Genomic DNA, 17112 nt, shown 5'->3' with positions numbered 1-17112 from the left:
AGTTTGTTTGTTCAAAGCCACAACAATTTTAGTAATTCAAAAGACAAAGAGAATGGCATGTGAATATGTAGTGATGAGATTCATGAAAAGAAAAAGGAAAAAAAAAAAAAAAAGAGCGTGATTGAGAGAGAGAGAGAGAAAGAGAGCAAAGAGGGAGGTGAGAAGTCAAAGGAGTCATTAACCTCAAAATCTGTCATAAACGGTAAAAAAAGATCTCTTTGGCAAAAGAGATACCGTGACAAATCCGAGAAATTGAAAAGTGTAGGAGGGCAAATCAGTAATTACACACAGCCTTATAAAAAGTGTGAAGGGGGCAAACCGGTCCTCCTTCCAACAACACATCCTAATTTCCAAACGAGTGCGGAGCCGCCGTGTGTCTCAGTCTCTCTCTCTCTTTCTCTCTCTACACTTTTCCGGTAACACTCACCGGAAAATCTGATACTTCAATCGCCGGCGAGTTCTGTTTGTTTCGCTGGAGAATAGTCACATCGGTGCAGAGTTTTTGTTTAGAGAATCATATATAATATTCAGAGGAGTTCGTTTTTCTTTTTTCTTTCTTTTTTTTTTTTTGGTTTTTTGTTTTTGCATGGTGAAACGGCGCCGTTTTGTGATGGTTGGGAATAATCAGTGGAGAGCGGGGTGGCGGCAAGGCAAGATGTAGTTTTCTTTCTGTGTTTGGTTGATCGGGTTGGTGGTGGTGGGGGGAGGGAGGAGATGGGAAGAGTGGCGGTGGGGCTGGCGGTGACGGTGGCGGTGGCGGCGTGCGCGGTGGCGGCAGTGGTGGTTGGGAGGAGGGTGAAGAGTAGGAGGAAGTGGAGGAAGGTGGTGAATGTGTTGAGGGAACTTGAGGAAGGTTGTGATACGCCAGTTGGGAGGTTGAAGCAGGTGGTGGACGCCATGGCTGTGGAGATGCACGCTGGTTTAGCTTCCGAAGGTGGTTCCAAGCTCAAAATGCTTCTCACCTTCGTTGATAATCTCCCCAATGGGTAACTTTTCTGTGTTTTCCTCTTCATTTTCTTTCTGATTCCGTTCCCCCTTTTTGGTTGATTAACTGTGTCATTGAATAAAGTTTTGTTATTTCTTTATTGTTATTGTTGTTCATTAAGTTTTTTGCTTTGGTGATAATATGGTTTCTTGAGTAATTGTCTTTTGATTTCTTCTTTGTTAAACCCCCTCTCATTTGTATTTTGGTTCTATTGTTGTAGCTGCCTTTGTCTGAGCTTTTCCCCATAGTTTTTGGCTTGTGTCCCTCTTACGCGCTTGCAAGTTGCAATAAATGTGTCCAGCTGTGTGCTTTGTCCACTTACTTATTGTTTGTTTGTTTGCTGTTTCCACTACACATTTTTATTGCATATTTGTTTTTGGTGTATTTTGATTTCAAGCATTTGGGTTTCTTTTATAGGTGGAAATGCTGTTTCTAAGCACATTTAGCAGCTTTTTCCATCACCAAATAAGTTTGTATGAACAATGGTGTCTTGAAAAATCACATTATTATGATCATTAACTTAAGTAAATTTTAATGCTGGCTGGGAATGGATTATACAATTCATAGGTTGTTGTTTGCTTTAAGATATGTTTACTTATTTTGAGTATTATTGGTCTAAAATATTCAACTACTGGAACAATTCCTACTTAGTAAAAGTAAAAGACAATGATGTTTACATATTACCATTATCAACATGCTTGTGCATAACTTTCTAGTTTTGTTTGAGGATTTCGTCAACTGAATACAAAAGTGGTGTATTTATATATCAGGACCGAAAGAGGAACATATTATGCACTACATCTTGGGGGTACAAATTTTAGGGTCTTGCGGGTTCATTTAAATGGTCAACGATCTTCTGTCTTGGAACATGATGTAGAAAGACAACCTATTCCTGAACATCTAATGACTAGCACGAGCGAGGTAGTTGAATTTAAAGTCTTAAAATGCTAGGTGTCTGGAATTCGTTTTGTTTTACTAACAGGAGTATATCTTATTTTATTTTTGTTGAATGCAGGAGCTCTTTGATTTTATTGCATCTTCATTAAAGGAGTTCATTGCAAAAGAAGGAGATGGTTCCAATATTTCTACTAACCGAAGGGAACTTGGATTTACTTTCTCTTTTCCCGTAAAACAAATGTCAGTTTCCTCAGGCATTTTAATCAAATGGACAAAAGGTTTTTCCGTTGTAAATATGGTTAGTGCTTAACTTCCAAGTAGTTTCTATAAGTAAAGTTTGTATGATAGGGAACTTTGTGAAAGGCATAATTTCTTGCTTATTGCTCATGGGAAAACTTGGTCACATACTTTGGTGGTTATTTTTACATGTTTCAAGGAAAAAAAAAAAGGGGGGGGGGATGCATTATCCTGAACAGGGTAATAATTAGTTTTTAAACTTCTTTCTAAGATATAAACATAAAGTATTAAATTTGTTTGGTGGAATTTAAATATTGATCTTTGCTTATTCTTGATATAAGTCTCAAAGCAAGATTATAATCTGCTCTATGTTAAAAAATAGATAACAAGGCAATTAGTCTTCTAAAATAGATATAAAGATCCTGTTCAAGTTGCACATGTCTTTCAGGCTGTATTTTGATGAATTATATTTAAAATTATTAAGATAGGAAGTTGTTTGTTGTCAGGTAGGAAGAGATGTTGCTGCATGTTTGCAGGAAGCATTGGCGCGAAAAGGGCTAGATGTGCATGTGGCAGCCTTGGTAAGAAACTTCCTTTTTCCCCCTTATGATTATTGTTCATTTTTTGTCCATTTGCTCCTGTATTACTAGCAAAAGAATGCCAGTTATGTTTGTTAAAGAAGTGTGATTAAGGATGTCTTCTGATTTTTTATCGCTTGCATCTCCAATAAATCGTGTTTTTCTAGGTTCTAGGAGATATTCATTTTCTTGTAGGATATGTGTTATTTTTGTTTCCCTCAATTCCCTGCAATAATTTTATAATTGTAGATGGTATAGAAGGAGTGTTAAGTGAATTGCTACTTTTTCAAAAAGCCACGTTGCGACTTAAATTCTCTACTTTGAGGCTGGGGATTAATTGTTAATTTGTATTTAGTTAGTGCGCTATCAAATGTATGTTCTTTTTGTTTCATTTCATTTGTCTTAATTTAAAAACCATAATTTTGTGTTCATTTTAATCAGGTTAATGACACTGTCGGAACATTAGCTCTTGGGCACTATCACGATCCAGATACTGTTGCTGCAATTATAATTGGTACTGGTACAAATGCCTGCTATTTGGAACGGATTGATGCTATTATCAAATGTCAGGGTCTTCTTACAGCATCAGGACGCATGGTATGTTGCTCCTCCTTCTATTTGAATTTTATTATTATTATTATTATTTTATTTTTTTAGCTTACTACAAACTTTTTTTTTATTAAAGGTTGTCAACATGGAGTGGGGGAACTTTTGGTCATCTCACTTGCCGAGAACATCATATGACATTGATTTAGATGCCGAGAGTCCTAATCCAAATGACCAGGTTAGGTTCTGCATCTTATGATTCCTAGTGCTCAAACCTCAATGTGCAATGACTAAACTTGATGGAGTTTTTGGTGCAGGGTTTTGAGAAAATGATATCAGGAATGTATTTGGGTGATATTGTGAGGAGAGTCATTCTCAGGATGTCAATGGAGTCGGATATGTTTGAACTTATTTCTCCCAAGCTTAAGATCCCTTTCATACTGAGGTATGTTTGTTGAAGAGAGAAAATACCCTTTAACTGATGAAGATGAGAGATATTTTCTTGAAAGTTGGAATTGACAATTATCATTTCTGTTCTGAATTGTGGTGTATATTATAAAAGCCTATTATGTTCCATGTCCAATTGTTTTCTTCTAATGAGTTTCAGGACTCCTTTGATGGCCGCCATGCACGAGGATAATTCGCCTGACTTGAGGGAAGTAGCAAGAATCCTTAAAGAAGTCTTCGAGGTAAACAAGTCAAACACCATATTTTTTGTCCCCATAATCTAACAGCAACAAGTTACCTGATGGGTTTGGTTGTCCTTACAGATACCAGAAGTTCCAATGAAGGCAAGAAAAATTGTGGTGAAGGTGTGTGACGTTGTCACCCGTAGAGCGGCTCGATTAGCGGCAGCTGGTATTGTTGGCATCCTGAAGAAGATTGGTAGGGACGGCAGTGGTGGCATTACGGGTGGCCGGGGTAGAAGCAACACGAAGATGAGGCGAACGGTTGTGGCAATCGAAGGAGGGTTGTATTCTAGCTATAGTTTGTTTAGTGAGTACTTGCATGAAGCACTGAACGAGATATTGGGTGAAGAAATTGCTAAGCATGTAATTATAAAGGTCACAGAAGATGGATCAGGCATTGGAACTGCACTTCTTGCTGCCTCGTATTCATCCTAAAGATGTGGATAGAAAGGAGGGTACAGCTGCTATATATATATTTTTATATATATACGTATAGCCCTGTAAATCAGAATTTATTCTCCATATTTAATATCTTTGTATAAAGGGAATGTTTCGTCTATTCTTTGACCAAGTTATCCATTTATATAATTCTTGTCATATTTTTTAACTAGATGGTTTTGTGTTAATGCATTGATCTCTCGTATCTTTGAGATCATCTGCGTGTAATACCTCCATTATTAGGGCAGGTAATGAGTGACTAAGCTTGAAATTGAATATACATATTGTTTCCTTCCAAAAAATGTTGCCTTCAAGTTTGCTTTTGTATTCATGGGAAGCAACAATTTTTCAATTTTTTTTTATGGGAGTGAAAATATAAGAATTCTATGTCCGACTGGTGGATTTCTTCTTTTATTTTTATTATAATACTTTTAATATATGAAAGAAAATTCTAAAATAAAGATTGATAAAATAATAAAATGTGGGGTTAATTATTATTAAATTTGTAATTTTTATCATATGTGATTTTTATTATTTTAATCCTGTAAGAAAAAACTTTTCTAAAATAAGAAAAATTATTAGAGTAATTAATTTGTTAATTTTTCTTGATAATTGACGGGCTAAAATTTAGAAAACAGAATTACAAAGATATTAATCTAGGAAAGATATTCCTTAATATCAATGGAAAATTAAAGAGAAACCACGTTAAGAAGTAGAAGTGTTTAAGATTCGGTTCGAACTTAAGACATATTTTGTCATATTGAAATTTGTTATTTTTATTCGGTGCTGTTTTTAGATTAGGTTCGGATTATGCTTCGAATCTTCGAATCATCCGATTCGATCCGAAATCTTTTTTTTAATAATAAAAAATATATCTTAGAATAAAATTAGGTTGTTGCCTTGGCCAGAATTACCGCCAAGGACTTACAGGTTTACAGGAATCGAAACAATGCCTTTAGGTCTCTCCGAAATTGCCTGTGTTGGGAACCACCGGTAGGCAATAGTTTTAAAGTTAATTGTGATGCAAGCTTGTATATGGATTCAAATTTAGCGGGATTTGGGTGTATTATTAGAGATTCTAAGGGAGATTGGATCTCGGGCTGCTCTGGAAGCATTCCCCCTTGGTCTATAATCAGATGTGAATTATTTGCTGCTTGGAGGGGGCTGGTTTTAGCTTGGGATTGCGGTTTGAAGGATATTATATGTGAAACAGATTGCCTTGACATTCTGCCCATCATGCATGAGCTTACAAGTGGGTATCCATCTGAAGTAACAGATTTGGTTCACAAGATTCAGGAGCTTTTATCTCGTCCTTGGCTTGTTCACGTTGAATGGGTGTCCCGAGAAGCAAATAGAGCTGCGGATTGGATGGCTAAATATGGTGCCAAGAGTAACTCTAATCATGTTATTTGGTCTGAGCCTAGTGTTGATCTCCAACGAATCATCCGCTCGGATTTAGAATAGTTTTTGCTTTGTTTCTTTCCTTATTTAGTCACCAAAAAAAAAAATATTATATTTTTATATTTTAATTAATATTTTTTATATTATATAATATTATTTTACTTTAAAATAATTTATTTTAATATAATATGATATAATATTTATTAAATTTAATTTTTAAAAGGAAGAAGGGACAAAATTACACCTGAAAGTTCATACGCTGGATACAAATACACTTAAATCATTTAATGTGTCACGCATGCACAGTAATTATACACTCCGGCGGACACAATCACCATTCCGGCCATCAGCGTGTGACGTGGTTAGTTTGAGTGGACACGTGGCTCTATTTACTCCTTGCTGGCACGTTTAGATTGAGTGAGCTGACCATTTAGTGCCAACTCAGAAAAAATATTTTATTTTAATGATTAATTAGGTAAAATTAAGGCTGACCCTTCGTTCTCTTTTATGGAATTATGAACCTTCAAGGTCTATTGGTGTTTAATGTAAGATAGTTTGCACGTTGAGAGAGTTAGAGAGTCCTAGCAGGGAGGCAATGACATTGCTCTGAAGTGGTGACTCACTTGATCGTTGGAGGAATACTTTACTAGTTTACTTGAAGAGGACAACCCACACCACGACAACGACGATTACGCATTGGAGTCAGCGACAATCTAAAGGTAATATCTTTTGAACTTCCCACTGCACCTATTATGATCGAACATGCTATTAGATCTTTGTTTAGTTACTAGTTTGTGGTTGTCCGAAAAAAATGAGGGTTTTCTGGGTTTAGTAGTGATTATGAGGGTTTTGTTTTCTTCATAGATGTCAAGTCACACACGCTCGTGTATCACCATAGGGGGAGGTTAGAGAGAAATTCAAAAGGGGTTACAGTATACAGTGGTGGTCAAGTGTCCTTAATACCGAGAGTCAATGTGGATACGCTGAATCTGTTTTTCATGGAGGGGTTGTTCAAGGATTTGGGATATATTCATTGGAAGGATTTTTACTGGAAAAAGCCTGATGTCGGAGGTGGTGTTGCTCTTAAGCTACTTAGACTTGATAGGGATGTGGTGAACATGTATGAGGATGCAATTAGAAAAGATGATAGGGTGGTACATGTGTATTGGGAGCATACGGTAGACATTCCAACTGAGGTTGAGGTGGTTGACATAGATGCAGAAGAGGTCCCTACCTCTGAAACAGAACCATCCAATGTAAATGCAGATAGCGTGAAATCACCTAGTGGGAGGATAAAGAAGAGGGCACAAAGGACTAAAAAACCAGCCAGAATTCTGAGGCCAAGAAAACTAACAACAACAGTAGGCCAGAAGTCATCCCAGAGATCATTACCTCAATGAAGAGAACCAACCCAAGGGAAAGACAACAAAAAAATCACACAATTTGAACCATCAAAACAATGTCACCCACAGCCCAAGTCCAAAACAATCTCACCCACAGCCCAAGTTAATCCAACACATGTGGCCCAAGCCCAACACACACCACATGTGGCCCAAGCCCAACGCATACCTCCTGTGGCCCAAACCCAAACCACTCAAATTGGACCACTAACACATTCTGAAGCTGAAACTCAATCACAACCCAATCTTGTACAAAATGAGGTTCCTACCCAGGAATCAAGAGCAAAACAAAAAAACAGAAGAAATTCTTACAAGAGGCCAGCTCCTAGTGGACAGATCTTTGTGCAAAGAGGCATAGGTGAAGCTCCAAAAATATTTGTCCCTCGTGTAACCAGTGACTCTTCAGAGAGTGATGATGATGACTCTGACCTAGATTACCATCAATATGAGTCTGAGGAGCTGCACAACCCTTATTCATTAGATTGTGATAATGACTATGAGGCAGAACGCATTGTTTGGCCTCAAGGGAACCCGAATGCTGCTTTTGGCTCAGTACATTTAGAGCTGGGGATAAAATTTGAAACTATGGACCAATTCAAAAGAGCAGTTAGGAAGTTTAATATACAAATTGGAAGGAATATCATGTTTAGCCGAGTGGAACCTATGAAATGTAAGGCAATTTATTGTGAAGCCAACTGTCCTTGGACTATCTACTGTTCAAGGTCTAATGAACCAAAGAGATTTCAAGTAAAGACGTTTGTCAACCAACATGTTTGTGCATGAAGCCACACCAACAAATAAGCTCATAGAAAGTGGGTTATCGAACAGCTGGAGGAGAAGTTGAGGGACCAAAGGGACTTTAAAACTGCTGAAGCTGAGGCATGGTTTAGGAGAGAGTTCAATGTAACCATCAACTACAAGAAAATACAGAGGACAATGAAGAAGGCAAGGGAGAATATTGAGGGTTGGGAGAGGAAGCAGTATGCTGAGTTGAGGGATTACATCCTTGCCCTGTTGACAGCTAACCCAGGAGCAACTATTTACATGGACACTATCCCTATGCCTGATTCCCTCCCGATTTTCAAAAGACTCTATATATGTTTTGATGCTTGCAAAAAAGGTTTCATACAAGGTTGCAGACCATTTATTGGACTGGATGGTACATTCCTAAAAGGTTATTACGGTGGCCAATTGCTTACAGCAGTGGGACAAGATGCTAACAATCAGATCTTTCCCATTGTGTATGCAATTGTTGACTCAGAGACAAGAGATAACTGAGATGGTTTCTAGAACTCCTGCATCGTGATTTGGAAAACTATAGGAGTATAGGGTGTATGGTTGGGACTTCATGAGTGACCAACAGAAGGTAATTGTTAATTGTTGTTTTCTGGTTCATTTGGCTCACTCAACTTGTTAATTGTTGTTGTTTGTGTGACTATAGGGTCTCATACCAGCCAATCAGCCATGGAGCAGGTTATGCCCGGAGTGCATCATCGTTATTGTGCAATGCACATTTGGGGCAACTTCACTAAAATGTGGAAGGAATGAAGGATAAATAGTTGAAAGGAGCAGTTTGAAAATGTTGTAGAGCCACCACTGTTAATGAGTTTGAGGCTGTAATGATGAAGTTAAAGGGAATCAACAGTGTTGCTTGTGAATACTTAGATAGACTTGACCCAAAGACTTGGACAAAGACACATTTCAGTGAGTAGCCGAAGGTGGACAATGTCACTAACAACAACTGTGAGACCTTCAATGGTAAGATTCTCAAGTACAGAGGCAAGCCAATAATCATAATGTTAGAAGAAGTCAGAGTTTATATCATGAGGATTATGGCAAGGAACAAAAAGTCTCTAAGTGGCTCTGTTGGTTCTGTTGTACCAAGACAACTTAGTAGGCTTGAGAGAGAGAAGGAAGAAAGCAACAAATGGACTCCCACATGGGCAGGGGAGGACAATGGAGAAATATATGAGGTTGAGAAGCATCTTACTAAAGTTACTGTTGACTTGGAAAATCATAAGTGCACTTGTAGATTTTGGCAACTCACAGGCTTGCCTTGCAGACACGCTTGTGCAGCACTTGCTCAAAGGGGTCGTAGGCCAGAAGATCAGATTCATAATTGGCTGGGAATGACTGCATATAACTCAGCATATCAACATAACATCAACCCTATACCAAGTAAAGAATTTTTGGATAAAGCTGAAGGCTATCCTCCACTGCCCCCTCATTACAAGACACCCATTGGCAGACTAACAAAAAAGAGAAGAAAGGAGAGAAATGAAGCAAGGCCAAATTCCAATCCGCATAAGCTTAAAAAGAGATATGGAACAATCATTTGCAAATACTGTGGTGAGGTATGAATATCATGTTTTATGTATTATTTCTAGAACACACTCATAATGTTATATTTACACCAATAATGTTTATATGTTGTAGAGTGGCCACAATAGTAGGAGTTGTCAAAAAAAGCAGGTTGATATGGCTGATGAGGTAGCAGCTATGGAAGCAGAGGAAGCTGCTGCCGCCACTGAAAATCCTGCACAGCCACCACCACCCCAAGAAAACACTCCAACTAATGCACCCGAACAACAGAACCCTAATGATGCTGCTACAGCTCCAAGACCCAAGTCTAACCCTATGGTCTCAACTGAAACCATGAATGCTGCAAGCCCAGCAATGATGAGGAAGAGGTTTCAACAGTTTATGCCAACTCAAAGTCTGAGACAACAATCAAATCCGGGCCCAAGACCATCAAAACTGGTCCCAAGAGGAGTTTCTAGGAGAACCAATGGCCTAGCTACAGCAACTGACCAAGTTGGCCTAAGTGAAGGTGGGGCCATACAAGGGACATAGAACCTTTAATGAAGACTGCGTGTGCATGTTTTGTTTTTTGGTTATTAGGCTATTTGAAGAATTTTGTGGACAAAGCTGTTTTGTTTATCATCATAAACCTTTTCCCTTTTTTTGTAATCTAGTAGTATGTGATATGTTATATACGATGTGACTTTGCTTCTTAATTACGTATTTCTGCCTTGTTTGAAAACTCAGTGATTATAGTCACTACTTTGACTATTTTGTTATTACAATGAAGCAAAGACTTCTAGTTGAAAAAAGTTGTTGAATATTACAATTGCTTGTTTGTCCCTAATTTACACAGGTTTACATTTTTCTCTGATGTCAATGGTTGATGTTACACCACTTACAATATATAATTTACAAAAAAATAGGACTTTTTTTTTCTTCCATTTATTCAATGCAACTTTGAAACTGATTACACATGATCTTCACTTCTGAGCATATATCATCAAATCAATAATGCCCAAAAACCCAACCCAAAACAAATGCCCATAGCCATATTCTTAATAACTTTATTTCACCCCTAATCATATTAACTGTCTTCTGTAACTGTTGCACATCTTCTTCCAATTTGGTGGCACACTCTGTAAGCTCATTCATCTTCTGGTATGATTGTTTCAATGGCCTTTCTTTAGATACAACCTCTGTCCCCATATTTCTTGTTTTTTCTTCTACTTCGTCCAGCCAAACAAAATAAATACTCACAACGATGTTCAGCACTCTAAAAATTTGAGACAACAATCGAAAGAGGGTGAAGAAGGAAACAATAGGATGAAAACCTAACGCTAGTAACAAGAAGAAACACAATTTCAAAACCTACCTCCCACAGAGGACATCGCAGAAATAATCTGTCTGGATTCCACTCTGTTCCAAACTCGAGTACCACAGCTTCAATTCCGTGCAAACACTTGCCATTGTTGTACTCAAACTTCTTCTTCTTCTTGTTCCTCAACAACGAAGATCCGCCACTAAGAGCGCTGCCACAATTTAGGGATAAAGAACTCGATTTTTCCTAGAGTGAGCCCATGTTCTTAGTTATTGGTTAAGGTGTTACGGTTTCAACAGAGCATCTTCTTGCTGAAGATAAAAGAGAACGAAGAGTTTATTTTAATTAATCATTAAAATAAAATGTTTTTCTGAGTTGGCACTAAATGGCCAGCTCACTCCATCTGAACTGCCAGCAAAGAGTAAATAGAGTCACGTGTCCACTCAAACTAACCACGCCACACGCTGATGGCCGGAATGGTGATTGTGTTCTCCAGAATGTATAATTACTGTACACGCGTGACTCATTAAATAATTTAAGTGTATTTGTGTCCAGCGTATAAACTTTCAGGTATAATTTTGTCCTTTTTTCCTTTTTAAAAATAAAATTTTATTATTTTAATAAATAAAATTTATAAATTTATATATACTAATTTTATATCAAATTTTAGTTCTATTTATTTCAAATTACTTTTGAGTTGGGCCAAAATAAAACCAGTATTTTTTAGAATTAAACTCAGCTCAAATTAAAGTAGGCCTGTCAGTTTCATGAATACCTCTACTAAAATGTGAATTATAAACAACTAAGTAAAAAATATGAGTATCCCAAAATTTAGCTAATCCGAATTCACAATCGTTCTCTTCTCTAATTAAGCATTACGTTTCACTCCTTGGCTAGGAAAGTCTCGATAGCTGCTATAAGAAAAAAAAAGGGTGCATTTTTACTTGAATGTTACTATATTTTCATTGAGAAGTAATAAAGAATCCAAAAAAAATCTCAAAATTCTGGCAAAATAATTGAACAATTACCTAAATTTGCACCGAAGGCTACAACGAGGAATGCTACTGCAGGCCGCCGATTTCAAGTCAATAACCAACTTATCTATGTTGATCTTTATTTAAAAATTCAATGAAAGATGTCAAATAATGTAAATAATATAAAATTTATTTTATTAATTTTATCACTTTAAAAGAATTTAATCTGGATTTCAACCATATTTTTAAATAAGATGTTAATGAATAGAAGCAGGTTTTACTTCCATAATAGAGGATATTTCTTCTACATTTCACACTAGAAATTTTATAAAAATTTATTTTATTATAATCAATTAATCGTAAAAAAATTCTGTTAAGAAACTAATTTAGAGTATAGTCAATTAATTAAAAAATATACTAGTTACATAAAAAAAAAAAAAAAAAACTCCTCACTAGTCCTATTTTCTTAAATTTTAAAATTAGAAAAAAAATTAACTGAATTAGTTTATATTATAATTGGTTGTTTAAAAATTTTCAATCGTAAATCCACCTCAAATAATCTTTAAATATTCTTATTTATAACGTATTGGCAAATAGCAATAGTCTAATAATAATAAAAAAAGTAAACATAACATAATTTTTTATTTAAAATTGAAATTGAAATTGAAGCGAAAAATAAAAGGACGTGGAAGGAGGCGGTTAAGTGATTGAGTGAGTGAAGTGTTGGAGAAGAGAATGGCGCCCGATGCAGCCGCCGCCGCCGGCAAGAAGAGGAAGCGCTATCTCCCTCACAATGTGTCTCCTCTCTTCGCTCATCTCTCTTCCGTTGCTTTTCATTCACGCTTTATTTCTCTGCCCCTCTTACACTTCGTTTTTTTCTCAGAAGCCAGTGAAGAAGAAGGGTTCATACCCACTGCGTCCCGGCGTTCAAGGTTTCTTCATCACCTGCGACGGTGGTAGGGAGCACCAAGCCTCTCGTGAAGCTTTCAATATCCTTGAATCGGTACTATGTATTTTCCCTCCTTTCCCCCTCAGCACTAATTCATCAATTATTTACTCGTGAAATTAATTTAGGGATTTAGTTCTGTTTCTTTTGTTATCAATTGCAAATGTTCGTTTTAGCTTTTACGTTTGGTAGATTATATAATATAATTGCTTGATTTGCCATGCTATGCTGTGTTGATTTTGTCTTAACAGTTTTATGAAGAGCTAGTTCATGGGGAAAATCCAGGTGCTAAAGGATTACCTAACAAACCTATGAATACAAAGATTACGTTCGCGGATTCTGATTCTTCTAGTAGTGACGATGAGGCGGAGCAGCAGGAAGAAGAGGAAAAGGGGGACAAAACGCTTAAAACTGAGGGAAAAGATAATGATGATGGTGATGCAAACTGTGGCAATGGAGCTGAGGGAAAATCAGATGCTCTGAAGATCGATGATCTTGAACCAAAGATCGATGATTCCAATGCTGATCCAGTAGACAAAGCTGATGATGATAAAGGAGAAGTTGAAAATAAAGCTGATGAGCCACCAGCCATGAAACAGTGTTCCAAAACAGATGCCCCAACATGCAATTCGAAGGAGAAAGTGGAACAGAAGTCGATTGATAGGTTAATTGAAGAAGAGCTTGAAGAATTGGGAGACAAGAATAAGGTGACTTGATAGGACTAGTGTTCTCTGCCAAAAGTTTGGCTTGTTGATCTCACTATTGATTTTTCCTTCTTGCAGAGACGATTTCTCAAGCTTGATTCAGGTTGTAATGGTGTTGTATTTGTACAAATGCGAAGGAAAGATGGGGACAAAAGCCCCAAAGATATAGTTCATCAGATAGTGACATCAGCAGCATCGACGAGGAAACATATGTCAAGGTACACCGTACATGTAGTTTCTTTTGTCATAACAAAAAATGAGAAAATGAGAAACAGTGATACAATATTGCCCACTTTTAGGTTTATTTTGAGAATTTTGCCAATTGAAGTCTCATGTTATGCTTCAAAAGAGGAAATTTCAAGGGCAATCAAGCCTCTTGTGGAGCAGCACTTTCCAGTGGAAACTCAAAATCCGCAGAAGGTAATACTTTGCATTGTATCTTTCAGCTCAATCATTTTTGGTTTTGAACCTGCATTCCAAAATACTCAACGACTGTAAAAAGATGGATCTGCTGTGATGATGAGAATTGTTACATGTGCAGTTTGCTGTACTGTATGAAGCCCGTGCAAATACTGGTGTTGACAGGATGGAAATCATTGATGCAGTGGCAAAGTCAGTTCCTGCACCTCATAAAGTTGATCTCAGTAATCCTGATAAGACCATAATAGTTGAAATTGCCAGGGTAAGAAAGCCACTCTTGTTTTAAATATAATTGAAACTGTATATCATATGTGGTTTTTTGTGATAAGAGTAGCTTTTTCTCTGGGTACCGTTTGGGCATATAACTAATGCGCCTTCTTTCTCGTGGCAGACTGTGTGCTTGATTGGGGTCATTGAGAAATATAAAGAATTTTCCAAGTACAATCTGAGGCAGTTAGCATCACGGAAAGCCTGATCGTTGTGGTGCAAACACTCGTAGTTTCTGCAAAATTATGTTTAGTTAATTAGTTTAGCAGTATTTAGACTAAAGTTATCTGACGATTGTGTTTTTAGGAAGATGCTATTTACTTTCTGGCCTTACTCTGTTCATTGTTTTGAAACCCCCAAACCCTTGCTAGCTTAACATTATTTAAAATTTCAAGAAAATGAATGTACTCATTTAATTTTGATGCGTATACAAAGTCATTTCTAATCGAGAAAATGAGTGACGAAAATGAGTGACGAAAGTTTTAACCATAGTAAATTAATTTGAATACATCACAATTGATAATTAAATTTTTCCTTATTTATAATGTTTTTTTCACCGTGGTTATGCATGATTTTTTGAATTGTTATGTACCTTTAACAAATTATGGTTGTCATGTTAAAGTTGCTCAATTAGCATTCCACATCTGAAATAAACTGATTGAGAGTGGGAAAAAATGATATTCTTGTTTCATTTATAATGGAATTCTTATTAATACAATAATTTTGTAGAAATTCAGAAGCCACATCTGAAATGTGAACAAGAAATAATGAAAAAATTCTAAAAGCCCCGCCACGCCTCCTCCTTTTTCTCCAACGATAAAGAAAAAGAAGCACTTTCAAGCTGAAACTTTAAGCACTAGGAAGTTTGTGCAGCTTCTCCACCATCTTCCTGTATTCTGTAGAACACCGCAAAAAACCAACTTTATTAGCTCACTGCGAAGACACAAATACACATACAAATTATATTAAAGAACATATGTTTACCTTCTTGATTGCTCCAAAGCTGTGCTGCTTGTGGATTCAGTGGTGAGCTAATATTTGGCTCTGAGTTATGGGCAGAGATGATAAGTAAATAACCGGGAAAAAAAAGCAGTTTTTAAAATTCAAAGCAGTGTGTGTTTGAGCTTTGCAAAACTTACCTCCAAGCAAGCTTTGAATTGATAGCAGAATTGTTCTAACATCATAAGCAGATGACCATTTATCCTATTACAAACAAAGAATTGTTCTATCATAACCAAGCTTTGTATTTTTTGTTGATCAAATAAGAAAGGACAGGAATCTTCACATAATTACTACCTGAAGAATGTCCAAGCATATATTACCATGAACATCTACATTTGGATGGAAGCAGGTGCTTTCAAATTTGACCTTTGGAGCCTTAAAAGGGTAATCGTTTGGAAATGAAAGTGACAACTTGTACTCAGTTCCTTCAAACACAGTGTCTTTACTTCCTGTTATTGTCCCTTTCCAGCAGAATATGTTGTCCTCCTCAGGAAACGCAGATATACCTGAATCTCCACTCATCTGAAATTCCCATGAACACAAAGCTTCAATAATCAGTAATCTTTTTCCAAATCAAAGAGAAAGATTATATATATAGTGGGCATATAAGCTTCTTACCATGAGCGCCATCAGTTCAGATTGCAATCTGTTCAATTAACAATGGCCACAAAACAATTAAGGAGTTAGAAAGAAACAAGTACTTTAAGATCTTTTTTACTAGGAACACAAAAGAATCAAAACTCCATTGCGAAAACTCAACCCATAAAAAAGAACGTGCTTTCTTGTTAGAATAATGTAATAAAGATGAAACAATACATCTTTAAAGGAAAAGACAGAGAACAAGAAGGAATTCAGATTTCAAATCGGCATAGCACAAATACTGAATCAATCGAAAACAATGTGTTAGAAAAGCAAAAAGAGAAACCTTCTGAGAACTGACTGAGAATCAACGGTCTTTGGCAGGGAAAGAGGCTGCTTTGAGGGAGCAATGTTGTTATCTTGAGCAGCTTCAGAGTGAACATTAACGTTGGCCATAGCGATCGTAATAGTATTGTACGATTGTATTGAATATTGATGTATTCCAATCAAAATTAGGGTTTCGCAGAAACAAAAAAGAAGATGAAGATACAAAGAGAAATCAGAGGAAGAAGTTGTTGTGTTGTTGAAAGGGTTTGGTTTAAAAAGGTTGTGCGGATTCACGAAACGACGTCGAATCTACGACACATAATTTTGGTATTTGGTTTTCAAAAATAATTTGAACGTTGCAGGTACCAACCCCACAACGGCTAGTGTCCATTTTGGCAAACAGAATCACCGAATCAATATTGTCCAATAATCACCCAAATTAGTATTCAAATATTTTAAAAACGAATATTTTAGTTTTTTAAAAAAATTAATACACAAAAATATTTTCAAAATTTTATTCCAGCAGATAAAATTAATCACAATTTATTTTCTAACAGAATAATTATCTAAATAAGTTTTTAAACATTGATTAGTTAAAGACTAATTTATCACAGATCTGAACTTCATTTAAGAGTCTGTCATCGAACAATCGGACGAATGAACTGATCACTTGACCAACCCAAATTAATTTTATTATAAGTAGATATGCTCATACAATTATCATCACCAAATTTTTATTCAGTGACATTCATTAGTATCAATTATACCACATAAAAAAAATAATTATTATTAATTGCACAATAATACTATCTCATAATTTTTTGCACGTTTTTAGATAAAAATAATGATAAATTTATTCATTAAATATATATATATATATATATATATATATATCACTCAATAATAATAATAATAATAATAATAATAATAATAATATTGCCAATGAATTATAACTCAAATAAATGGCATAGTCTTCCCATGTTCACTTAAGAGGACGCGGGTTCGAATCTCTTTATCTTTGATAATAATAATAATAATAATAATAATAATAATAATAATAATAATAATAATAATAATAATAATAATAATAATAATAATAA

At 36.0% G+C, this 17112-nt stretch overlaps 3 protein-coding genes across 4 annotated transcripts; 2 read left to right on the top strand and 1 right to left on the bottom strand.

Annotated features, from left to right (window-relative positions):
* Positions 1 to 326: 326 nt before the first annotated feature.
* LOC107643137 (hexokinase-3) lies at positions 327 to 4539 on the top strand. The gene is made up of 9 exons (XM_016346709.2): positions 327 to 986; positions 1756 to 1906; positions 2001 to 2180; positions 2626 to 2700; positions 3139 to 3294; positions 3383 to 3481; positions 3561 to 3688; positions 3851 to 3932; positions 4014 to 4539. The coding sequence occupies exons 1-9, from the start codon at positions 715 to 717 to the stop codon at positions 4365 to 4367; spliced, it is 1497 nt and encodes a 498-aa protein (XP_016202195.2). The 5' UTR covers positions 327 to 714; the 3' UTR covers positions 4368 to 4539.
* Positions 4540 to 12425: 7886 nt separating this feature from the next.
* LOC107643135 (THUMP domain-containing protein) lies at positions 12426 to 14532 on the top strand. 2 transcript variants are annotated; one of them, XM_016346707.3, is made up of 7 exons: positions 12426 to 12562; positions 12651 to 12770; positions 12965 to 13420; positions 13496 to 13635; positions 13717 to 13837; positions 13959 to 14099; positions 14229 to 14532. In XM_016346707.3, the coding sequence occupies exons 1-7, from the start codon at positions 12503 to 12505 to the stop codon at positions 14310 to 14312; spliced, it is 1122 nt and encodes a 373-aa protein (XP_016202193.1). In that variant the 5' UTR covers positions 12426 to 12502; the 3' UTR covers positions 14313 to 14532. The 2 variants fall into 2 exon arrangements, with proteins under 2 accessions (XP_016202193.1, XP_088344867.1); XM_088488741.1 differs by having other exon boundaries at positions 12456 to 12562; positions 12654 to 12770.
* A 239-nt stretch (positions 14533 to 14771) lies between these two features.
* Positions 14772 to 16261, bottom strand: LOC107643136 (ubiquitin-conjugating enzyme E2 20). The gene is made up of 6 exons (XM_088488742.1): positions 16032 to 16261; positions 15725 to 15752; positions 15401 to 15628; positions 15244 to 15307; positions 15089 to 15148; positions 14772 to 15000 (listed from the first exon to the last, which is right to left on the bottom strand). The coding sequence occupies exons 1-6, from the start codon at positions 16139 to 16141 to the stop codon at positions 14954 to 14956; spliced, it is 537 nt and encodes a 178-aa protein (XP_088344868.1). The 5' UTR covers positions 16142 to 16261; the 3' UTR covers positions 14772 to 14953.
* Positions 16262 to 17112: the final 851 nt, after the last annotated feature.

The sequence above is a fragment of the Arachis ipaensis genome, chromosome B5 (assembly GCF_059453495.1).
Source record: "Arachis ipaensis isolate K30076 ecotype BB chromosome B5, ASM5945349v1, whole genome shotgun sequence".
NCBI classification, from domain to species: Eukaryota; Viridiplantae; Streptophyta; class Magnoliopsida; order Fabales; family Fabaceae; genus Arachis; species Arachis ipaensis.
Note: the sequence above shows the minus strand (reverse complement) of the source record. Positions and strands in the feature narration are given on the sequence as shown.